The sequence below is a fragment of the Papilio machaon genome, chromosome 18 (assembly GCF_912999745.1).
Source record: "Papilio machaon chromosome 18, ilPapMach1.1, whole genome shotgun sequence".
Lineage (NCBI taxonomy): Eukaryota > Metazoa > Arthropoda > Insecta > Lepidoptera > Papilionidae > Papilio > Papilio machaon.
The window spans coordinates 6918454-6943219 of NC_060003.1; the positions used below are offsets into that span (position 1 = coordinate 6918454).

General features: G+C 35.4%; 2 protein-coding genes across 7 annotated transcripts in view; one reads left to right on the forward strand and one right to left on the reverse strand.

The window, feature by feature from the left end:
* Nucleotides 1–354: 354 nt before the first annotated feature.
* LOC106707473 (ubiquitin carboxyl-terminal hydrolase 8) lies at nucleotides 355–16533 on the reverse strand. The gene is made up of 19 exons (XM_045682071.1): nucleotides 16268–16533; nucleotides 15965–16195; nucleotides 14766–14905; nucleotides 13986–14148; nucleotides 13492–13648; nucleotides 13040–13181; nucleotides 12142–12260; nucleotides 11232–11351; nucleotides 11024–11149; nucleotides 10813–10942; nucleotides 9724–9896; nucleotides 9222–9314; nucleotides 8699–8824; nucleotides 2269–2399; nucleotides 1981–2080; nucleotides 1707–1832; nucleotides 1437–1631; nucleotides 967–1310; nucleotides 355–614 (listed from the first exon to the last, which is right to left on the reverse strand). The coding sequence occupies exons 1-19, from the start codon at nucleotides 16366–16368 to the stop codon at nucleotides 512–514; spliced, it is 2820 nt and encodes a 939-aa protein (XP_045538027.1). The 5' UTR covers nucleotides 16369–16533; the 3' UTR covers nucleotides 355–511.
* A 292-nt stretch (nucleotides 16534–16825) lies between these two features.
* The window catches only part of LOC106710412 (synapse-associated protein of 47 kDa), a 31950-nt gene continuing 24009 nt past the window's right edge, over nucleotides 16826–24766 (forward strand). For 4 of the 6 annotated variants that reach the window (XM_014502455.2, XM_014502460.2, XM_014502461.2 and 1 more), the window contains exons 1-5: nucleotides 16826–17212; nucleotides 17581–17787; nucleotides 19733–19812; nucleotides 20139–20204; nucleotides 20733–20854. In XM_014502455.2, coding sequence (XP_014357941.1) covers nucleotides 17085–17212; nucleotides 17581–17787; nucleotides 19733–19812; nucleotides 20139–20204; nucleotides 20733–20854 — 603 coding nt within the window. In that variant the 5' untranslated portion in view covers nucleotides 16826–17084. The remainder of the gene's footprint in view (nucleotides 17213–17580; nucleotides 17788–19732; nucleotides 19813–20138; nucleotides 20205–20732; nucleotides 20855–24766) is intronic. The other 2 variants (XM_014502456.2, XM_014502458.2) reach the window with 2 other exon arrangements.

Here is a 24766-nt window from a genome sequence, read left to right on the forward strand (position 1 = left end):
ATATGTTGGATATTACTGACAGTTAATTCTGTCTCTATCTTTTGTTCGAATTCTCACCACCTCTTTATACCGCAACCGTGAGCGCCACAATGGCGTAAATCAAATAGGCACAAAATACTACATCATTTAGCCTGTCCATTTATAGAGGTCTGTTAAATATGAACTTTTTAATTCAAATACTGATAAAAGTTCGTATAAAAGCTTTAAGTCGCGTTAAAAATAGTTTCGATTAAGATACGAAAGCGAATAGTAATTCATTTAGTTCAGTAATACCTAGAATTCTCAATAAATAAATCAGCCATATATAATCTTATATTTCGAAATGATCTGACATTTCATTAGAAAAATAACTTTAGAACGAAAAAAAAAAACAATCTTGTGTTTAAAACGAGAGATAATTAAGATAGGAATTACTAGAGGTTGGTGATTTTATGTCGGTACGCGTGTGGGCGGGGCCGTGTAAAGGGGCGGGGCCGTGTAAAGGGGCGGGGCCATGTAAAGGGGCGGGGCATCACGAGCGCGCACACGAGGTGTAGAACAGTATGTAGGCGGCGCTGGACTTCACCTCACTTGTGGGTATCTCTGTCACCACGTGGTCGTCGTATTTGTACCATCTGTACCACAATATGATGCTTTTGTATACATAATACATCATCAACCTGCTCTTATCTCTATGAAGGGTCGGCACAGTATGTACTACTCCATACATCTCTATCAGCCGTCATATCTGAATTTACCCCCTTCTTCATATCCTCTTTTACACAATCCATCCATACTTTCTTTGGTCTTCCTCTACCTTTATAGCCATCCACATTCAATCTCTTTATATTTTTGTTTATATGTCTATCATCCTTCCGCATAACATGTCCAAACCACGCTAACCTTCTGCTCATCAATTTCTAGATAACTGGCATTACTTTCAAACTTTATCTCTTCTTGTCACAATACAAAGAGATGTATACTCACTTGCCGTAGACGCTGCTCTTGCAGTAGGCGGTGTAATGCCCCCCCTCCATGGAGCCGTAGTGGTTGGAGACGGCGTACAGGTTGTACATGGGGTTGCCGGGACAGTGCAGCGAGAACTGGCTCATGTCCAGCTCCTCCAGCGGGAAGTCGATGTACGTCTGCTTCTTGCGGTACGTGTTGCTCATGTACTCCTTGGGGTCCACGTAGAACCGCTTGAAGTGGATGACCAGCACCGGCGGCAGTCGGGAGATGTCCAGCTTCTTGACCGCGTCCCGCTTCTCCTTGCACTTGGGGCAGTTCCAGCCCGGTATCGTCTCGTCTTTTAGGTACAGGTTTAAGCAGTCCTGGAAATGTACAATATAAAAGATTGTTTAAGTCAATTTCTTCTTTTACGACTTTACCAAGCTGTTCTATAGAGCATTATAGTCTACTAGTGAAGCTGTTCAATTTGTTAGGGATGCTGCAGTAACCTGCAGCGTGCAGCGCGCGGCGGCCGCGGGCAGCTCCAGGGAGAGGTTGGAGAAGGAGTCGTATGTGGCGGAGCGCTCGGCGCAGCGCACACAGCGCACAGTGGACCTGATCTGGCCGTAGAACAGCCGCAGCACGAGGCTCTCCTTGCAGCGAGTGTACTCGTGCCACGCGCGCTCCGCAGCCGGCAGACCATCCTGCACACACACGGCACTCGGGTGATCCAGATGTTGGTTCATATCCTGCTTGAAGGAAGAGGAGTGATGGCGCACCTTCTGCGGCGGTTTGATGGCGAACTGCAGGTCGAGGTGCAGCCAATCCATGAGAATGGTGAGGAACTCGTGCGAGTCCTGCTGCTCTCCGCCGCGGAAAGCGCGCTGATGTTTGCCCACTTCGTTCTGCAACAGTACATGTTCCATCCATACATCCATCCATCCAGTGAGAGATGACAGTATCTTTTTTTGTATAAATGTTTCCGCAACCATATCCAAATATACTGAGTCTTTACAGTGGTAGAAATAAAGTTTCATAAATTCCTAATGTTACCCTGAGGTCTTTAATGGCGATGAAGCGGTACTGTCCGGACCAGAGCGCGCGCACAACCGCCGCCAGCTCCTCTGCGATGGCACCGCGCGTGCTGTGAGACCTTACATAATATTGATAACTTTAGAACCTGCCAACTAGCAAATAAAGACAGAAAAATAGAAGACTATTGAAAAAATACTGCATTTCCACTTGGAAATATAGTCGGGCGAAATACGGATTTTATTAAATAGAAAAAAAAAAAACAATACACTGTACGAGAATTTAGGAAAGGCTAGAATATAGGCTCACCTATTGACATGTTCGAGGTACTGTCCATTGCAGAAGTATGTGACGAGTATAGCGGTGTTGTTGAGGCACTGGATGATGGAGTTCATATAACATGTGTTACCAAGATTCTTTAGACCAGTCAAGCCGCGACCCTGAGGAGTACACAATATTTTTATACCAATAACACATCTGTATTTTTCAAGCATCATGTAGACTCAGAGCTGCGCAGGAGTCGCTGCATAGAACACAATTTTAAGTGTAGCGTGCACTGCGCAGCTCAAGGTCAACCGCCAAGATATTTGAAATATACTATACCAATCATTAGGAGTGGTCCCTTTAACACGTTTCATGAGACTGGCAATTTATTCTTGTGAAAGTTAACTCGCCAGACGAGTCAGTGTTAGGGAACGTATTTGAAGAGTCATAATTAATAATTGGAAGGAAAGGTTAGAACGTAAACAAATGTTTCAGATTTGGGTTGGATATTGTAAGCATAAGTGTTGACATTTAAAAAAAAAAGATTGTGTAAATAATCTTAGAATTTTAATCTTGATAAAATATGATACTGAAATCTTTTATCTCTAGATGTCTAGACAGACAAAAAAAAACAATTTTCAACTATATTCAATGACTCTCGAGTAAGAACATAGTAGATAAACCTAAGGAGATTTGTTAAAATCAATAGAATATGTTTTGGTCTACTCATTTACACATTCATAGGACTTTCGTATAAAAACGTCATACAACAGTTTTAAATATATTGATGTAAGTAATTAATTTAGCTGAGATTAGAAACGCACGTAACGAGCTTTGTTGGAATGCAATCTACTATTTATAGTTAATACTTATTTAATAATACTATATGGTAATTAATGCAATGGTAACGTAATTAACATGAGATTAATCTACAAATGGCAACACTTGCTTTCGTCTAGAAATTATCAATGTGTTATGAAATTTTAACATAAGTAGTATTTGTATTTATAATCAACTTTTAAATATTTAATTTGAGAAATAAAACTTAAAACGTATCATAAGAAAGTTCATTTTACATTTCGTTTAACAGTGGTAGATCCCGCAACAACAATATTTGTTGGGTGCAATACTACGACCACACAGAAGACAGGCGTCAAGTGGAAGCAATTCCGCGTACAGTCTGATGACTGTGGTGCTGGAGGCCTTATATTAGTCTACGTTCCCTACCCTATTCTTATAAGAAAAGAACGGGAAGGGGAAGTGGATTTGACGGAGGGGATGCTTAAGAAGAGGATATATCCTCCCTTTCTGTGCATCCCCTTTTCTGTCACTGCAATTGCTGATGTCTATGGGCAGCATTTGCTTCGCTATTAAGGCGGATTCAGGTGACCGCTTGCTCGTTGTAATATATAAAAAAGTTTATCTGTGACTGTGACATGTTGTGGTAATGGGAACCCATGATGAAACATACCCGTTTGAATAGCCAGACGATATGATTGTGTGAGTACTTGAGCCTCACTTTAACTTTCAGCACCATGTTAGCTGTGTCCAGAGGGATACATCGCTGTTCGTAGCTAAGAATCTTGATTGTTACTACTGACGTTTTCAAGTCTTTGTTTCTTTTGCTTGCTTCTTTATGATTTTCTTTATTACTTTGTTTTATTCGATCTGTTTCGTTTTGTGCGTTTATACTTTAGTATTGTCGTATAATTAATACGTAAATTATCTTCTTTTTAGTAAATTTGTACAATATATCACAAAGTAGTGACGATGCTATGTTGAAAATTATCCACAAAAGTTTGAAAACACAAATTCACAAATTGAATGGAATAAGACGAAATATCAAGGATTTTATTATTATATACTTCAAACCCAATGAGTTTCCTTGTACTTAGACAGAGGAAAGACAAGCACCAGTAAGACGATCAGGTACAGCATAAAGACGGTTGAAATAACTGTCGCGATCATTTGTTTTTTTTTTTAATTTTAATTTAACTCAGACAGGCTGTGAGTCCAGCCACGACGATAAACGACTGAAGGTTCTGTGTCGGTCCGAGAGGGTGGTAAGGGGGTGTAGGGTTGAGGGTGGCATTAGGGTGACTACGTGTACACGCGATATTTTCCAAGTGTTATTATTGTTTGCATGTTGACGTGGAATATAAGTAGAATGTATACTTTTTACGTTATTGCACATTTTAAGTGGTTAGTTTTTTTTGCGTCTATAATTTTTTAGTTTAGTTTCGGAAAACTTAAGATCTAGGTGCATGGTTACGGGATTTATTAACTTTTGGTTTTTAAGACATTTCATCTTATTTTTATTGAATCCATTATTTTTCCGCTGTCGCCATCAGTGGTTTTCTAGTAGGACATATTTTGCACTTCACTTTTTGTCCATTGCAAGTGTCGTCGTATTCACAATACCAACCGTATTTATATAAGGAACTAAAACTTCATCTCTCCATTCTTTATCTTCTTTAAGATGGTTAATTTTCCAGGTGAGAATAATCTGGTATCGTATAACGGAAGTTACGATAACGTTTGATTGATTACCCTCTTGCGTACACTTGAGAGGCATTAACAATGTACTTTGAACAACCTTGAGACTTTGCCCTTTGAAGTATTTATAAATTTATTTTATATAGCTTTTCATAATTATTATGGTTTTGTTACAAATACGAGTTTTCACAATCATGTTTTTTCAAAATGATTTTGGGTCCATTTATGTACACAATTCATGAAACTATCAATTTTGTTAGATTTGCTCTGTTTTTTTAAATCTTCATTATAATTAAATTAAGTTTTTTTATTAAGCATTATAATTAATTAAAATATAAGATATGCAAAAATCATGAAAATACGAGCACATTGAGAACTTTCATGAATATATTCGTATTCTGGGCACTTGAAAACGAAAAAATTTGCGATGATATCCAGGGCAACAAAAAAAAACCCTTTTTTTTTATAGTTGTGTTATTGTTATCTCAGATTTTTCATCAGGAATAAGAGGAACCACTATATTTGTTTCAATAGTGAAAAATTTTTATTTCAAAAAAGGACTTGATAATGTTATCCGTCTTTTGTTACTATGGGTATCTTGTCTTAATAGTCCAGGTTACGTAATACTGTCTCCATGTTAACTAGACAGGGTGCGGCGAAGAAATCGAATTGATATTACCCAAACAGTAGGGGATGGAATCGGTCAGACGGAATGTCAGGGAAATGTGACAAAGTACACACCCATATTTATATGTCTAAAAGTAAGGATGAATAATATTTTAGTACAATAGCTTGGTAGGGAAAAGTGGAGCTAAAGCGCCACACATCGGACCAGATATATTGGTAGGACTACACGGGACTGCAATTAGTAGTAATAGTAGAGGCTTTTCAAATATACGCAAGAAAATCATTAATCAAGAATCAAGTGCTAACGCTAAAGGTCAAGTTAAGTAGAGGTCAAGAGTATAGTTTGATAATGTGGTCCGACTAGATGGCACAGCCTTGGGCTTCTGACCTTTACACCATTGCGTGTTCAGAGCCATCAAGTAAGATTTATACAAAAGATGCAGCCTGAAATTTCACTGGTTTTTGCTTTTTATTTATAACTAGCTATCGCCAGCGACTCCGTCCGCTCGAAATTAAAGAAAAAACTTAATTAGTAGCATATATGTTAGCCAGATTATGCTCTACATGCTTAGAACCTTTCTGGAAATACCTTCTAACAAACATATATCTATCCATCCATCCAAACATTCGCACAAAATAAGGGCTACTATTGTTACAAGTTCTATGTGAAAAACAATCTTTTAGTTGAAATACTTAAATATTTTACCGTGTTTTAGCGAAAGTTCTTAAAAAATTTGACTCGAATACAGAATAACAAGTAACAATGTACAGAATCAATTCGCAGTATTTTTTTTTTATTTGGATGTATAATACATAAATATTGTTGTATACAAGTCAAGAATTGTAAATAAGAGAGTTGGCGTGCTAGAAACAGCTTAAAGTGTTTTTTATGCGTCGTTATTCTTTCAGCCAGGACCTAATCCTATAAGCTTGTACTAAAAAACTTTCGGTCTTTGCTGTAGGTTTGTTATTTTGAATTATGTGAAAACTTTACTCATATTAGTGAAATAAGAATTTCGTCTTAAAAAATGCGTAAGAAAACTTATTGTTATCCATATTTTTATCAAATATAAAAGAGGGGTGGTAATATTTTTGTAATACATCGACTTGTCGTGATCAAGTATACTGACTAAGTTACAATACAATAACTTTCAATAAGGGCTTGTTTTTTAATGTCCAAGTAAGTTTATTTATAAAATAAAGTCGTCGTTAGTGTTCCATCATCTCATAAAATAAGCTGTCAAAGGTAAACTAATTTGACATGAAGTACTATGTATCAGTTTATTTATTTGTTAGTAATCTATATATATAAAAGAAAGTCGTGTTAATTACACTATTTATAACTCAAGAACGGCTGAATCGATTTGACTGAAAATTGGTGGGCAGGTAGCTTAGAACCAGGAAACGGACATAGGATAATTTTTACCTCGTTTTCTATTTTTTATTCCGCGCGGACGGAGTTGCGGGTAAAAGCTAGTAAAGTATAAAGTTAACCAGCACTTTTTATTTCGTAAAAATGTTTATGTATTAATTACTGTGCTATATATTAGTATATAACTTATTTACTAAGTTCAAGTTTAGTAATCTCTTCGCAATGTCATTACACTGTACGCAGTTGCTGACGCTACGAGTCGTCTCACGTGACATTACACGCGCCGTAATCGATTGCAGTACCTAGACAGCAAAACTAAATAACGCGTTTTGTAATTATTATAAAAAAATCATTTAAAAATACCATTGTTTTAAAATTTGATAGTCTTTTTTATTTTAGATTTTATCTAAGGATTCATCAATGAGATAGAAACGATTTACACTTTTTAAATCCACAATTTAATGAAATCATTTTATAGTTTAACAGTCATGTTATATGTTTTAGGTTTATTAACTTATTATTGAGATTTCTAATTACGTAGTCAAAGATGAAGTTTGTAAGTTTTAAATTAATTTAAAAATATATAACTTGGACTTTTTAGTTAAAAGAAAAAAAATAAGTTATTGCATTTTTGGTACATTTATCATATAACTAGCTTTTAACCGCGACTCCGTCCGCGCGGAATACAAAATAGGAAACGAGTAAAAATTATCCTATGTCCGTTTCCTGGTTCTAAGCTACCTGCCCACCAATTTTCAGTCAAATCGATTCAGCCGTTCTTGAGTTATAAATAGTGTAACTAACACAACTTTCTTTTATATATATAAGATGTATGCATGTGCGTATGTATGTATGTATGGGTGTGCACTTTGGTCTGGAATGATGTAGGCACTTGATGTCAATTGTTCATCAGTCCCTCGTTCCTTCAGAAAAAGGATTGCGTACTTAAACACGTTCTGTCGACTCGGACATTTTGTAATGATTTTCTTCGCAACTCTGAGTTTGCGTAGTTAAAAAAGACCGTTATTAAATAGTTGTTTTTTCCCTTATGCACTAATATTTATGTATATTAAGAGGTAAGACATCTTGATTTGTTTCTTTGCATTGAATATGCTCCGAAAATACTGAACCGATTTGAAAAATTCTTTCAGATTTTAGAAGCTACAATATCCAGGGAAGATATAGGCTATAGTTATTACTAGAATTTTTTAACGCGAACGATTTCGTTATACACTGCTATCTATATATATAAAAGAAAGTTGTGTTAGTTACACTATTTATAACTCAAGAACGGCTGAATCGATTTGACTGAAAATTGGTGGGCAGGTAGCTTAGAACCAGGAAACGGACATAAGATAATTTTTATCCCGTTTTCTATTTTTCATTCCGCGCGGACGGAGTCGCGGGTATAAGCTAGTTTGTAATAATCTTAACCAAGTTATATTTTTTGAGTTAAAAACTTGTAACTATAATAAAATGTGAGGAACTCAAGTGAATTTCATTTCTTGACCTTCAAATGATTTAAAACAAAGTGTAGAGGCATTTAAATAAGATTAGATAAGTACGTGTAGGCGGGGTGTGGACCCAAAAGCGTGAGCGAAGCCCCGATTGCCACCAGCCGAATTGACACCACGTGTGATATCACGCGCACAGCTTTGGCTTCGTAAGGTGTGTAAACACGTGGAAGTAACATCAACCTTTTTGCGTTAACAGTGGGTTTCTGAGACCAAAATTTCCGTTAAAAACATTTTTTTTCTATGTTTTGTCAAAGATAACACGGCCACAGATAAACTATAAAATTGTAAATTTCAAATATTTCTGGTTAAAAAACTTTCTCATACATAACTGATAAATATTGATTTTTTTCAATTTATAACAAGTCTTTATTTAATTACGAAACAGATTTAAAAGATAGAGATCTTACGTATCAGAAATGTCGACGTATATAAAAGTGTACAATGTTGTTCACTATGTACTCACCACATCTCCCCACACAGGCTGGAAGTCTCGCTGCTGCATGTCACTGGAGGGCGCCACCTTGTGCGGCTTCGTGCTGCGGTCGAACGTCGGCGCTGGTGTCTCCTCCTCTTCCTCCTCCTCAGATACCTGCTGCGAGTCTCGTCATTGTTATAAGAGTACACTTGTGATTGTACGTGTACACACTTGTGATTGTAAGTGTGCACACTTTTGATTGCAAGTGCACACACTTGTGATTGTACGTGTACACACTTGTGATTGTACGTGTACACACTTGTGATTGTACGTGTACACACTTGTGATTGTACGTGTACACACTTGTGATTGTACGTGTACACACTTTTGATTGCGATTGAACACACTTTTGATTGCAAGTGTACACGCTTGTGATTGTACGTGTACACACTAATGATAGCATACACACTTATGATTGCATAAAACTGAATGAAACATGTAATCAAACTAATACTAAAGAATACACATTTAAATACAAAATGCCGTCATGAATAATAAAAGATGAACAAACCTTTGGTATGTTGGGCGAGGACTGCGAGCGGTTGAGGCCGGGGACTTCGGCCGCGTCCTCCGGGGGCTCCATGAATGTGTCGCCATCATCGTCCTGACATACACAACAACTTTTTTTATTTCATTACACGCTCATACACTCATTTATTCATTTGATACAAGAATAATTTGACTTTACAAACTTTAGTAAACCATCAGTGAGAAGTGTCAGTACCAATATTTCTAAACATCGTCATTTTTATTGTCTTCTCAGAACCTAATAAAGTATTTTTACACAAATGGTCTCTTTTATTTATAACATAAGGTGACAAAGGAATGTGCAACCACCTGAATTCGTCAAAACAGCGAAATGACCGCTGTAATTGCAGATGCGTTGCCTATATTTAATCAAAAGAGGAGCGTCTCTTCCTATACCAAAACCACTTTTCCCTTCAAATATTATTGTTGCAGGATCTATGATTGAAAGAAATGTATGTATGTATGTATGTATGTATGTATATAACCTGTGGCTTCCTGCGCATGCGGGCCTCAGTGAGCTTGCGCTTGCGCTCAGTCTCGAGCAGCTCACGGCGGCGGTCAAGGTGTTGCCTGGCGGCGCGCACTTCCGCGATGTGCGCACGTCTAGCGCTCAGTTCGCGCAGTGCTGCTGAGCTCGCCTCCTGCTGCGCCATGGCCGCTGTCACATACATACAAATACATACATAAAACTACACATATGTAAACTTAAATACGATATTTTCGTAAGTGTACAACAGCCCTCTTCATCATCAATTAACTACCCTTACCCCTAAGTTAGGGGTGACTAGAACATAGTCAACACTGGCCTAGTGCGGGTTGACTTCACACATATCATTGAATTTCTTCTCAGATATGTGCAGCATCACGATTTCCTTCGCCATAAGAACGTCAGATAAATGTACATATGTAAATCGAAAATCAAAAAAACACATTGGTACATTTCGGGATTCGAACTCAGGACCTGCAGATTGCAAGTCAAGTGCTTAACTCCTGAACCACAGACGCTAGCTAACTCTCTTACAGTTAATTTAATACACTCATTTCTATGATATAAACTCAAAAACTACTACAGTAGTACTACTACTACGAAAAGTGGTTTTTGAGTCTAGTAGCAACAAAAAATTGAATATCATGAAACAACTCCTGAGTGCATAAATTAGATAAATAAATTCAATTGGTGTATAGGTAAACCAAGGATATAAAAATCCTGGTTTAGGAACGCTTCAATCGCCATCTTCATTAAATCAATTTCTAATGAGTGTCATCGTATAGTGCAATGTTTCCCAAAGTGGGCGATAACGCCCCCTTGGGGGCGTTTGGAACCTAGGAGGGGGCGATAAGAGGCCCAAAAAATGGGGGCATTGAAATTAATTAAAGTAATGAAATTGTGGTTTTTAAGTTTTAGGGCTGAATAAAGATTTAGGGGGCTCTGTAATATAATTGATTTTCAAAGGGGGCGGTGAAAGAAAATAAGTTTGACAATCACTGGTATAGTGTCATATATTCCATCACTATGGCTTGGTCTTTCATATTCCTGGTCAAGCTATACTGTATTATATGTAGTATGTATCAACCTTGTGCGTCTGCATCGCTGTGTGACTGTTCTGCAGCGCGTGCGATGCTCTCAGCCAACTTCTCCGCCTCCTCGCGCTCCCGACGCTGGTACTCCTCCAGCTGTTCCCGGAGACGCTGGTTCTCTTGTTCCTGTATCATACAAACAATGAACACAAGCTCCTGATCCTTCACATCTCTCTAGAATGTTCTAGCAGCAGAGAAGAGACTCACCATGTCGAACTGCTTGTTCTCGAGCTGCATGAGGAGTGAGGAGATCTCCTGCTGGCGTAGCTGGTACATAGCTCGCAGGTCTTCGCGCTGTGCAGCCTCGCGTTGTTCGCGTACTTTCTCCCAATCCTTGAGAGAACAGAAGAGAAGAGAAGTTGAATGTGTATCAAGGTGAAAGTTTGATATGAGATGGTTATATTTAAGAGTATACCTGTTCAGCTTCGATCCTCTGCATCTCCAAGGTGAGTGATGTGTCAGCGATGCGCTGCTGCTCCTCCAGGATGAGCTGCATGTTGCGGGCGCGCTCCTCGTACAGCTGCACTGCTGCCATCTACAATTATGTATGTATGTATGTATGTATGTATATTTTTTTATAAAAAGTTACACTTTACCAAAACTGCTTATGTAGTTTAACTGCAGATTACTCTCTTTATATAAAAAATAGCTACGTTATTTAATTAGGTTGCATTTATACAATTAATTTACGTAAATTGTTAAAATTTATGTAACAAGTGTTTTTTTTTATAAGTATATAAATTTATCAAGTGTAGCTTCACGTCTTTTATCATCTGGTAAATTATTGAGTAAATATGGTACTCGTTTTTTTTTTTAACATTCTATCTCCATAGTAACATCTATATCAAAGAAATAACTTTCTGGATTAAAACTACCTGTTGAGGTTACTTTCAACTTATTCTGACTTGATTTGTAAATAGAAAGTCGTATTTTTCTTATTAATTCGAGTTTTTGATAATTCTGGTGACAGCATTAAAATATAAAAAAATCTAATAAACACAAAATATCAAAACTTATAGCCAAAACAATAGACTATAGTGAGCAAAGAATTAAAAAAATTCAACACTTTCAATTCTAATTCACTCTACAACTTCACTTTAACACTTTCAATGCCACCAACTTGAGAGTTAAATTTTACTAATATTATAAATGCGAATGTTTGGATGGATGGATGTTTGAACGTATCTCCAGATCTCAATAGATCTTGATAAAAGGCACAGATGTCTGTAAGAACACATAGGCTACTTATTAAGTTTTTTTTTAATTCCGCGCAACGGAGTCGCGGGCGACAAGTAGTTTAATATAATAAAATGTGAAATAATTACTTTACTAGTACGATCAACGACAGGCTCCCCCGGCTTGGGGGTGCGCTGTGGGGGCGCGGCTTGCTGTGCTGGAGGGGATGGGGGGACCACATCGGACCAGTTGGGGTACTCTATCTCACCTATAACATACAACATTATAAAGAAAAAAGAATGAAAATATTTTTTATCACACATATACAATAGAAAAAAAATCACAGCAAATATTTATGAAAATAATTTAAAAGAAATGTGGTAAAAGGGGCCAACTCAGCGTATGCAAAGACAGCATACAGTCCCTGAGCTGGTTTTCAGTTAGCTCCTCAGCATCTACCTGATTAATTACATAACATGGAATGTATAACTCAGCCTAATATATTATATAAAAGAAAATTAAAAAAAAAATACATAACCTAACATGAAAAATTAAGAATCTATATCAGGGATCCCCAAACTATTTTGGACAAGTGACTCCTTTTTCCAAAATGAACTGTTACCTCAAACCCCCCCAAGACCAAATTACCTACTTTTAAGATCAAATTTTTTTTTCATTCTGACTTAGGTCAATAGAAGAAGACAAAGTGAGAATTAGGAATGCTTTAAGTTCGATATTGTCCCCAAAAGGGGACGATATCAACCTCTTTGGGAATGCTTGGTTTATATAATATTATAAATATGAAAGTTTAGACAGATAGATGAATTGTTTGAAAATATTTCCGTAACATCTCAACAGATCTAGATGAAATTTGTCACAGATATAAAACATATTCTGCAAGAATACATAGGCTAATTAAGCTTTTTCTTAATTCCGCGCGAACGGAGTCGCGGGAGAATGCTAGTTCTATCTGAAAAAAAGATGATAACAAATTTTTTTTCATGAAAGTTTCAACCTGTACACACAATTAATAACTGTCATACCTACCTAACATATCATCAAGCATGCTGTTCTGACTGGGAGGTACAGCGAGGTGATTGGTGGTGAAGGCAGGGTACTTCAGCAGCCAATCTTCATAACCACCAAGCAATGCTAGCGGCTGACGGGCATATTGGACTTTTATGTCCCACTGGAAATAATATTGCGTTTAATGTACAGCAGGCAAAAGGTTAACAATACAAAAATTAGTTAACATGAGAAAATATAAATTAGATAATTAATTAATTAATTAAGAAACGGCTTAACTCACGTTTGATCGTCCGGTGACGGCACCGACTAGTTTCGAACCCATCGGGGGTCCATCGAAACTAGTCGGTGCCGTCACCGGACGATCAAACGTGAGTTAAGCCGTTTCTTAATTAATTAATTATGATGTCTCACGAAAGTTTAAACAATTTCACTTTATTTTGATAAAGGTTAATTTTAGCTGTATATTTTACCTTTAGCAGTATAGTCTTTAGCAGATGCAGTGTCTTCCCGGGGATAACGGCTGTGCTACTCCAATCCAGCATCACAATCAGTTCCATGGCAGCCCGCTCCGACCATACCGCTCGGGACGCTGATGGCAGATTCTGTTCCAGAACATTCGCTGATTGCCTTAAAAAAATAATTATTGTACAATTATGTTGTCAACACACTTGTATAATTAATGTCTCACACTTTAAAAAAACAGATAACAATTTGTAATTTTTTTAATAGTATTTGATCAGTCAATTTGGCCGTGTTAAGATATATTTTGAAGATTCTATTTTTTCAATTTATAAAGAAATAATATTGTGAGAAGGTATATAAAGAAAAAACAAACAAAGCTACAACAAAAAAATATAAGTACATATATGATAAAAAAAACTCCTTTCATATTAAAGCATACATATTTGCTTGACAAAAATATCCTAATATTGTACATGAAAAAAAAAAAGTAGATTAATCATACCCTGGTGATATACATTCCTCGGGAATACTAATACAGGCAGGGTAATTGATGTGAGATTCCAAATAGTCCTTCCCCGGACGAGCGTCTAGGATCATCACTTTCAGTTTCCCACTCTTGAGAATTGAATACAGCTGCTCACTTTTTATTGTCACTTCATCTGGTCCTAAAAAATATTTAAATATTAAAGCATATTTAGGGTAAAAAAATTGTTAAATTGAGATTATACATTCACATTAGTAAGTTGGACATAAATAAGCAAGAGTCCAAGAGACCATGTTTCTCTCAGTTATAGAGGTATCTCTCTAACCCGAGTTTGTCACTTATGGAGGGCATCCTTGGAGCCAGTTGACTCTTTCTTTTTGAGGTTTTTCCTTTATCCAGGTTCGACTGTATTTGGCATTTTGTATGACATGGTCTAGTTTTATTTAATCCCTACATATGAGCCTAGTTTAATCATGGCATACCACTGCCTTAGTGCCAGTACAAATATAATTTTTTTTATCTGTCTATAAATGCCTGGACTCCTAGTTTATTTGTGACTTCATCCTTCTTACTAATATTATAAATGCGAATGTTTAGATGGATGGATGTTTTTTGAAGGTATCTCCGGAACAGCTTAAAAGATCTTGAAATTTGGCTCAGATGTAGAACATAGTATGGAAGAACACAGAGGCTACTTATAAAGTTTTTATAATTCCGGACGGACGGAGGACACGGACGGAGTCGCGGGCAAAATCTAGTAAAATATATAAGTAAAGTATGAATGGATTTAACAATGACCTGGCAGTCCTACTGGTTGCGGTTGCTCATGAACCGGGATAGCTTCAATTGCTTTCTTTCTGTTCTCATCAATCATCTGCTTAACAAGCTCGTTTTCTTTGATATCATGCAAGCGTTTTGCTTTCTGTTCCTTAGCATATCTGTAAAAAATAAAAAACATTCAAATCTATACTAATATTAAATAAAATGTATGCTTCATATCTTAATAATGGATGGATAGATGTTTGTTAGAAGGTTCCTCCAATATGGCTGCATGGATTAGAATGAAATTTCATCTAAATATAGAACAATATCTAGAAGAACACATAGCATACTTAACAGTCTTTTTTAAATTTCGCGCAGCAGGAGTTGCGGGCATAAACTAGTGTTTCAAATAAATTTAAGCACAAGTAAACTTTTAATACATTCAATGCCAATGATTTTTTATAAACTAAAGTTATTTCAGAAGATGAGTTGCCGGCAATGAATATGTTATAAAAATATTGATAGAAACTATCCACCTACTGAGTGATGCTGGATAGAAGTTTGTAATATAACCTATGTGAATAATTAAGATGCACTTCTATGTATTCTATTGTAACAAACTACATAATGCTACAAGTTTAAAAATAAAATGACACACTTAATTCTATTGATTGGTTTTGTTTTAAAACAGACTAATAATTAAGTTTAAATAATTAAGTTTAAACCAGTTTTAGTCGAATTAGTTATTAAACAATAATTAATGGTATAGCTTATTTTAAATAATGATGATATTATTAAAAATTGCTGTTGCCCGTGACTACATCTGTGCGGAATTAAAGAAAAACTTTTTAGTGGACTATATACTATTCCAGACTATATTAGAATCGAATTTGTTGAGCCATTTTAGATACCTTCTGGCAAAAATTATGCATTTATAATATTAATAAGATTATTTAATCAGCTAAATTTATTTTTTATCTCTCTAAAGTCCTATATATAGAGTAATTTAAAAGGCATTTACGGTATCATATATATCACAATCTGGAAATATGAAAATAATTATCATTTCTTTTCCATTTCAATTAAAACTTTCACATACATTTTTCCAAATTTATACAAGTTTTTAAAATTTTAAAGATAATAATGGTTACATAAACAGTAAGTTAAATATAATGAAAAACCACAGTAAAATTACATTTATAAATTAATTAATAACAAAAATAAACATGACGAACCTATCAATAAGGCTGTTTTTCAACATTTCAGCAGCGTCAATAGCCTTATTGGGATTTTTTGTTCCCAGCATGTTGTTATAGTAAGTCTTGTCCTTCATGTACTCCTTGTCTTTGCTGAGGAACGCCACTACGCGAAGGTATTTCATGTAGTAAACGTACGAGTTTTCCTCATCGCCTCTGTCGCGCTCCTGTTCAGCTTTCTCAAACAGTTTCTGAGCAGTTTTGCATAACCTGTAATCGTTTATTATCTTGTATTGATTTATAGTGAGGGAAACTTAAAATTTTACTTTATTATTTACTTACAAATGAGCTCTTTTCGATTTTAAATCCGGAACATTGTGTAATTTGTCTAAATCTTCGATACATTTTCCAAGATGAAGCTGCAAGCGACGCGTCTCCGTCATCTTGATAATTTTGTGTTTTCTTAAAGAAATCACCGTCGTTTGCACAGTAATATAAACAAAGTAGCTGTTCACTACATTTGTTGTAATTAATGATGAATTAGTTATTAAATTACATTAAACGAAACAAAAAATCTATGAATACAAATATCCAAGTTCGAAACGTCACAATTTCATTCATCTGTCAATCAGTTTTTCATTCGTCAACCAAATTTTTTAATTCATTGATATGGATACTGACAAATTGCGCAGCACTTATTTTCCTCTGTAATCTCAGTTAATATTCCGAAAATAGAGTCTAGTTCATACAATGATAACAAATGTAAAGAAAGATGACATTTTTAATTTTAAATAATTTTGCACTTAACAATTTTTTTTCATTCTCTTCAATTTTCATGACAAAAAGTAATTTTGACCATTTGACATGTCCACTTCTGACATGACATGTCAGACATATGTATTGATTTGCAAATACTTGACGTTTAAGTTTAATGTTATTGCAACTCGCAAAAAACCCTATCTGCGCAAGTTCTCATGCGCAATGAAGACTTGGTCCGTGTCTCCTGGTCGATTGCGGTGTTCCATTTAGTTTTTCAGCTGACTACGCTTCCCACAGCCGCTTACTAGACGTCTCGCGCGTGTCATGTCTGTTTGTTCCGCGGCGTAGTAAGACTTAGAGTGCTTGTGTCCGTGTAGTTGACTAGCTAGTGTCAGTGAAAATGTTTTCAGGGCTCACGAATCAGGTTTCTTCGTGGATGGGAGCGGCCAAGGGCGAGCCCCAAGATGAAGAGGTGCCTACCCCGACCAAGGACGCCACTGGAGAGCAGGCCGAAGGCGACAAACAAAGGCATTGAATATCATTGTTTACCTCTTGTTTCTATATTGGTTTTATCTATTTCACGTTAAAACCTTAAACATTTAAAAAATGCAAATTACATATCTTTTGTATCTATAAGTGTACAAAGATGTGTATTAAAGTATTGTTGCAGGCCAAAATAAAATGTCCTTTAAACCAGCAGCTGTTAAATTTTCTCTTTTCATAAATTCTGAGCTGTGCTCTTTCTTTGTTACATAATTTATCATGTACTTCCATAAAATTAGGTCAACTGGAAAATGTCCCAAAAATTACCTAACCATTTTATCATTTAGCATAAAGTTTTCTAAAATTATATAATAACGATTTTTAAAGTTTCTGACGAATTTTTCATGTTACAGCCCTACCAAGGGAGGCAGCAAGTTGGACCTGATCACCAATGTCAAGTCACAGATGACTGGCTGGCTTGGCTCCGGTATACCTATACCTGGCTTAAGAAAAAATGAAGCACCACCCACAGAGGCTACTGAGGCAGCTCCGGAGGCAACTGAGGCAGTGGAAGCCAAGCCTGAGGGGAAAGATGATGATGATAACTCCAGGTATAATAGGTACGGGGTTGGCAGATGCAATGAGTTTGCACAGTTTATTTTTTTTTTTTGGTTCATTCCATTTATTGGGTGTCATTTTTATGAAAAAAATTGTAATTACATTTTTTTCTGTTGGTAATATATTTATGTTACTTACTAACAGTTTTTTTTTTCATTGAATAAACTTATTGAAGATAAATTTGTTAATTTCATATTGAAATGACATTCCAATAAATTTTAAATTTTTCAATGTAAAAAAAATCAATAAATGAAAAAGTACATTTTTTTTAACAAAAATTGCTTTTGTATTTTTTAATATTGTGTCAGCACAATAGCTTAGCTGAATTGGGGATGCTTTTCATTTGCTTTTGATGCACCAATTTAAAAAAAATATATGCATTTCTTTTTATTGCTTATCAGCTATATATCAAAATTTTTACAAATTATTGCATAAAGACATTAATAAAAATCTAAATTGTGTATTTCTTTTGAAAAGTACCAAAAAATTTTACAAAAATTTCATGAAAAATTCACGTATTTTTTTTTTCAAATTGTCTACAATTCTTTTCATCAATCTATACTTTACATAAAGTATATAAAACAATTAACCATTTTTTTTCTAAATACATTTGGAAATATTATAACTTTGTGAACTCATTACTCTGCTCTAACCCCATTTTTCTTTATCATTGTTGTGCATATTTAACTTTACTATATTTTTCTTTAAACAGTTTTAAAAAAGTTTTTCTATTTTATACAATTTAACAAATTAGTAGTTATCAGAAGCATGAAATGTAGGAAGTAAAAGTTTAAGTAGATTCAATGAAAATGAAAATCAAACTGATGGCTTCTTTAGACCAAAAACTATTAACACAAAACCAGTACTGGTGTTAGGTTAGGGTCTGTACCCTACGGCGATAGCCCAGGGCGCTGGACTGAAAGGGGCGCTCCAGGTCTGCGAATAACATGGTCTCAAGTAACCCTTACACCCCTCCTCAGAAATGGTAAAAAATATCGGGCCTGTAGACATTTCCGACAGGGCTGGGAGCACTAAAACTGGCACTACACAAAACTGTACAAAAAGTCGTCATGTGTATTGTTTATGGATTATTCTTCATTCATCTTTATTATTGCTTAGACGAAAAAAGTTAATTCATTAATCTTAACTCTTTCTTTGTCTCTGTCATCAGCGTAATTTTAAGGCCCATTCCTGCTATTCTATTTTGAGGTCCTTTTGGATCTAGAACAAATCCCCTACATGAATAAGGTTTGTGGGTGTTATATTCTTCAGAAAAATAAAATGGGCGGGGCTGGAGTTGCGCATCAATCCGTGTTACGCAATTATACATTTATGTCAATTGCTTTTGCATTTTTATAAGATAATAAGTTATAGATTGACCGATAAAGTTATTCAAAATAGTTCCGCAATGCAGTCCCGAATATTTCATTATATTTATGAATTCACGCATCCATGAATTGCTCTGAATCAATAACCACTGGCATTTTGGATGATATTTGTATGATATGCCCAGCAATATCAGAATCTAAGCATTACTGATTATCGTCCGTGGCTAAAAAATCTTAATTAGTAGCCTATGTGTTCTTCCAGGCTATGTTTTATATCTATGCCATATTACAGCGAGTTCCGTCCTACGTTCTGCAGATACCTTCTAACAAACATCTATCCATTCATCCATCTACACTTTCGCATTTATAATATTAGTAGGATTGTATACAATGTTATTCACATTTTCAACTACTTTTTTAAATTTAAAATTTAAACATGAGTCACCTTACATGTACGAAATAGCATACAATAATTACACAAGGACTATAGAAAAGTCAATTACTATTATAGTAATTAATACACTTTGTTAACTGTTATGCATGCTGTACTTTATAATTTTTCTGTTCCTGAATAGCGTTTTTATTATATGCTATAATGTTGTGGGTAATTTGGACGCAGCGCTACTGGTGGAGCGGACAGTAGACCGGCGTCTACTGGTGGTACTCCTACCGAGGAACAGCCGGCCGGAGTCGGTAATGGTAAGTCATTCACTCACTCTCCTGTTAACCTACAAAAATATTTGGGTAAAGCTTTCGATAATATTGATCACGTAATTTGTTGAAATTTGCACATCCCTAGCTATCGATACTTTTGTGTGTAATTATGCTTTTATAAAACGTATTCAATGTACCCAGAAATTGAGTACTTGTAGGTAAATACAAGTTTTTTAGCCATAAAAGTGTGGAGTACCACAGGGTACTACTTTGGTCCTTTGCTTTCCCTTACTTTGTTACTTTTGTTTTTTTTTTATCCTTTTTTTTTGTTTTGTAGTTGCTATTCATATTTTGTTTTTGTTGATACACAGTTTCAGGTGCAGGAAATAAAAAGTTGTTCTCAGTTGATGCTATAGAAGTCCCTGATATGCAAGAGCGTTAGTATTTTTTTTTAATTTCTTAATTGCTATAAATTATATGTTAAACTCTACGTATCCACAGTAATAGTCAGCTCATGGTATTTTTTTTGCGTTTGTTTTTCTAAGTAAACTTTTCTGCGTTAGTTTTAAGGTAAAATAGTGTTTGTACTTACATTTTATAGGATAATGTAATGTTGGGTGTGGTATCTACAGAGATATGAAGTTGTTGAATAAATTTATGCAATTTTCTCGTGTCCGTAGTCTGACCCCATCGGTCTTATTTGTAGTTTGCTGATTTCCCAAGAGGCGTCTAATCTTTGCAACTCTTATCAAGCTTAGGATAGAATTTTTTCCTATTTATTTCACTTAGACGTATTCACGTATTAAAAATCTCCTGTAATCTTCACTTACCTACATCATAAAAAATAATTTAGCAAATTGAATTGGTTTACGCTATTGCGTGTTCGAGAAAAAAGCTCTTGTCATTTTGATTTCATTTCTGTGTGCATATTTGTACTTTACGCTATAGTTACTTGTTTTTGACAGTGACAACCAAGGCTGTCGCCGGAGCAAAGTCTCTGGGCAACTTCCTGTACTCGGCCGTTAACAAGGCTGGTGCCAAAGTTAGCGAGGCTGGTGCCAAGATCAAGAAGACGGTAGAAGAGAACGTAAGTACATAGCTTTACAGTTTTTAAGATTTAACACATTTTCGTCTGTTTTTTCATAAAATTAAATACTCTTTTTAGACTAACGACACTTCTTCCATATTTTTCAATTGTATTGTTTTCTTTAATTTTTATATAACAGTTTTATTATTGAGTCACGTTTTCGGAGTTGTGAAGTATATATTTATGTTTGTACAGTTGATGAGTTTTCGTATTTTGTTAAACAAGGCCTAGCACGAAAATTAGCGACGAATTCGTAATGTCACCGACAACATTTGTCCAAATTTGTAAGAGAGTTGTCGCTGTACAAATCTAATACTTAATATGAAAGATAAAGATTTATATAAAACGATAAAGGAACTCTTAAAATCGACAAATATTTCACGTTTAGCGTAAAATTCACCTTTGTTATGTAATCCTCGGAGTATGCCATTTGGAAGCAAGATAAATATCAATTTATTATTCGTGACGCTCCCTCTGTACCGGGAGCTCGGAAACTGAGATTTATGACCTGGGAAATTTGTTATGATAAAACAGAAATATGATTTACTTTATTGTGAAAAATTGTCATTATAATTTTTTTTATTAAGGATATAAATTTGAAACATGTTCATAAAAATACGAAAAAGCAATTTTTTTTATTTTCGTCTTTAGATCAATATAGGAAAAACTTAAGTGAAATATCTAGACATATGTGACTAACCATAAAATGTATTATTAGCCAAATATGCCAGAAGAATTTAACGTAAGCCAAGTTTTATTTGGTTTTTAAAAATGTTGGAACATTATTCCTGTAAAATACTTAGTGTGATTTAATGTAGCTGTCTGAAATCAAGTTCCTTTTTGAAATGTTGCCAAAAAGTTCATTTATATAAGCGATAATAAAGTTACAAAAGAGACAATTTGATTTACTTTATTAATTTTTATAGAACCTCCTATTATATAAGTTGTAAAACATTTATGATCGATTTAATGCCTTTGTCTTCGTAACCAATGCCAACTAGTGCCAAATAGCCCCTCATTATGTTATTTGCCAAGTTCTACCCCAAGTTGTTCATTGCTTTCCAGAGCCAATCGTTAAGTTATTCTAGTATTTGAATGGCCAACAAAGTTAAACAGAACTAATGCCAATACATCTTTTTCTAGAGACTCGCCATCTCCCTAGCCATCCCATTCACGTGGTGTTGGCATAAGAGGTTTTATAAACCTTAAAGATGAAGCTTTTTTCCAAATGTTCAACGTTTTCCAATGTCTTAACTAAATTTTTAAGGCCGGCCCACCTGTCTGTTTTTTAGAGACTAACATGTCTTTTTTATTTTGTCTTAACGACAGGATTTCATTTTTCATTTTGATATTTTCAACAATAAAATCAATAATTATTTACATTTACAAAATCTTTACATAAACCTAAATTTCTTTGAGATTATTTGCTTTATAAGATTCTTTTAAAGCTCTTACTACCTTCTTTCGGCTGACGCAATCATTCAGAAGTAGTAATGTCGCCGGAGTAAACGGACCGAAGTGTTTCGTCGTTTGGTTTTATTACGGGCTTCTCGGTTAAGTAGCGGTGGCAGTGATTGTAGGCGGTTTGGGTCATTAGTAAACTCATATTAGTTTACGTAAGTCGGGTAATGCGGTCCGTGGCTAGATGGATTAAACCATTAGGTTTGAATGTGTCTTGAATTTATGTTGCTGGGACTTAAAGAGTGATTTCTTTGAAATATTTTAGATAACTTCTAAAACTAATTGCTTTGGAGATATGATAGTGTAATAAGGTTCAGTGTGAAATTATATATGTAAAGTCTCGTGGACCATTTCAAAAATCCATTAGAGATTCCATTATCCATCCCTGTTGGATTGCTTTATTCTCTTGACCTACTTTTGTCGAGAGTCTCGCACTACCTTCGATATTTCTTAGCTAGGTTTCAACAAAATTGTATGACGCGTTACGTAATCGAATAAACGAAAAGAACGAAATAAAAATGTTGTATTTTCTTTTGAAATGCTACGTACTGGGAATTTGTGTTAGAAATGTTACTTGATCCAAAGAATTTTACATCAAAAATATTTTCTTTTGTTTTGAAGAAAATAAACTTGAAATTACGTCTTCCTTTAAAACATTTACGTGAAATACGTTCATTTACAGTTAGCTCATTCGATATTTAAGTTCCGTACTCAACCTGTTTCACGTCGTTCACTCGGTCTGTTAATGACCCTTTCAGCTGTTGAGTGGCTACTTGCAGTTCATTACGTGCACTACCTGCTTAGAGCCGACTGGAGAGATAATTAGGAGCTATCAGGTTTTTGACGTCACTCCATCTGTGGTGTGTGGTGGAAGGTGAGAGATGTGGTGATGTGAGGGTGTGAGGTAACGAAATGATGCGACCGTTATTCACAACACAATTTATTCTCACTCGTACACACACCAATAAATAAATAGAAGGAGAGTACAACACAGAGAAGAAAAGTAAAAGTAACAGGAGAAAGATAAATATCACTGTTCGAGAAACAAAGTTCAGGTTTGAGAAATCGTAAGCGGCGGTTATATCGCGGCACTGTAAAAACTCCACTGAAGTCCGGTGCGTGTGCAAAACCGGTCAGTGACCTCCGCTCAGCTGTGCGTTGCAATTTTGAAATTGCCAATCAGAGGTCAATAATTTCGGTTGTCATGCGCGACGTCGACCACTCGTCAAGCACCTCTATTTATGTGTGTGTGTGTGTGTGTGTGTGTTATGTAAGTGTGTATATGTATGACTGGAGTGTTTTTTGGAATATGTAGAAGGTCACCTACACATCATTAGTGCGAATAGTGACTTGTTAGGTTTTATTAACATTGAAGAATAGGGGTTAAAGGAAGTTATTGATTGTAGTATTACTACCAATTTAATAATGCTTATTATGTATTTCAAAACAATTAAATCGCATTAAAGTTTATCATGAAATGGTGGTCGACGTTTTTCTCGTAGGTTTTTGGGGTTAATTTTGGTCATTTTTTCATCTTTGGTACATATTTTAGCCGAATCTCGTAATAATTTTCTGTAGATGTGTTAAATATGATAGAACTGATGACAAATCCTCACAACTTTTATAATTGTAGCAATTTTTCTACGTCCTGTTTCTGGGAATCGTATATGGAGCTTGGCTAAAAGCCAAGCTAAGTTGTCGGACGAGCGCTCATCGTAAGTCGACGGTGTGATGTAATACGGCGTGGGTGATGATCCGAGACAGTGTGGGCGTTGGCTTTTCTACCTACCCTCAGGGTTCATATTAAACGAAACCCGCAAAGATTAGTGTATTTTATACATTTTTTAAGAACGATATTTAGTAGTTAAAATTATCCGAATTAAATGTTAAAACATGATTTAGCTTTGCTAGTTATGAAATAACAATTTTTGCGTTTTAGGTGGGTCTACAATCTCGCTACGCTGTACAGTACGTAGCACTGTGTAGATAGCTGCGCACTATCGCAATTGCGTAGTGCGTAGCACTCAAGTGTTTCATGTAATTTTAATAACATCTAGTATTTGTCTAAAGTTCTTTATGCACTAATATATATAGTAATTACTTCGATTCAAACAAAATTACTTTGCTCAAAATTATTAAATAAAAAATAAAGTCCTCGTAATTTCGTTTGAAATACGATTAAATTTACGCTGTAACTTTGTCAGAGCTTCTTAACTATGTTAGACCTTAATTTTGTTTTGTACGCCAGTGTTGTGGAGTTATTTACGCTTCGTTGTTGGGAGGGAAGCATTTTGATTTAGTACGGTACAGGCGTAGGCGGTATTGAATAAAGCCTCGGATACACTGCTGTGCTCAGAGTTCATTAAATTGAAAGCCTTTTATACACTCTTCCGATATAGTGACAAGTGTAGATACTACGAAATTGATTTTATAATAAAAGTCCTTGTTTAT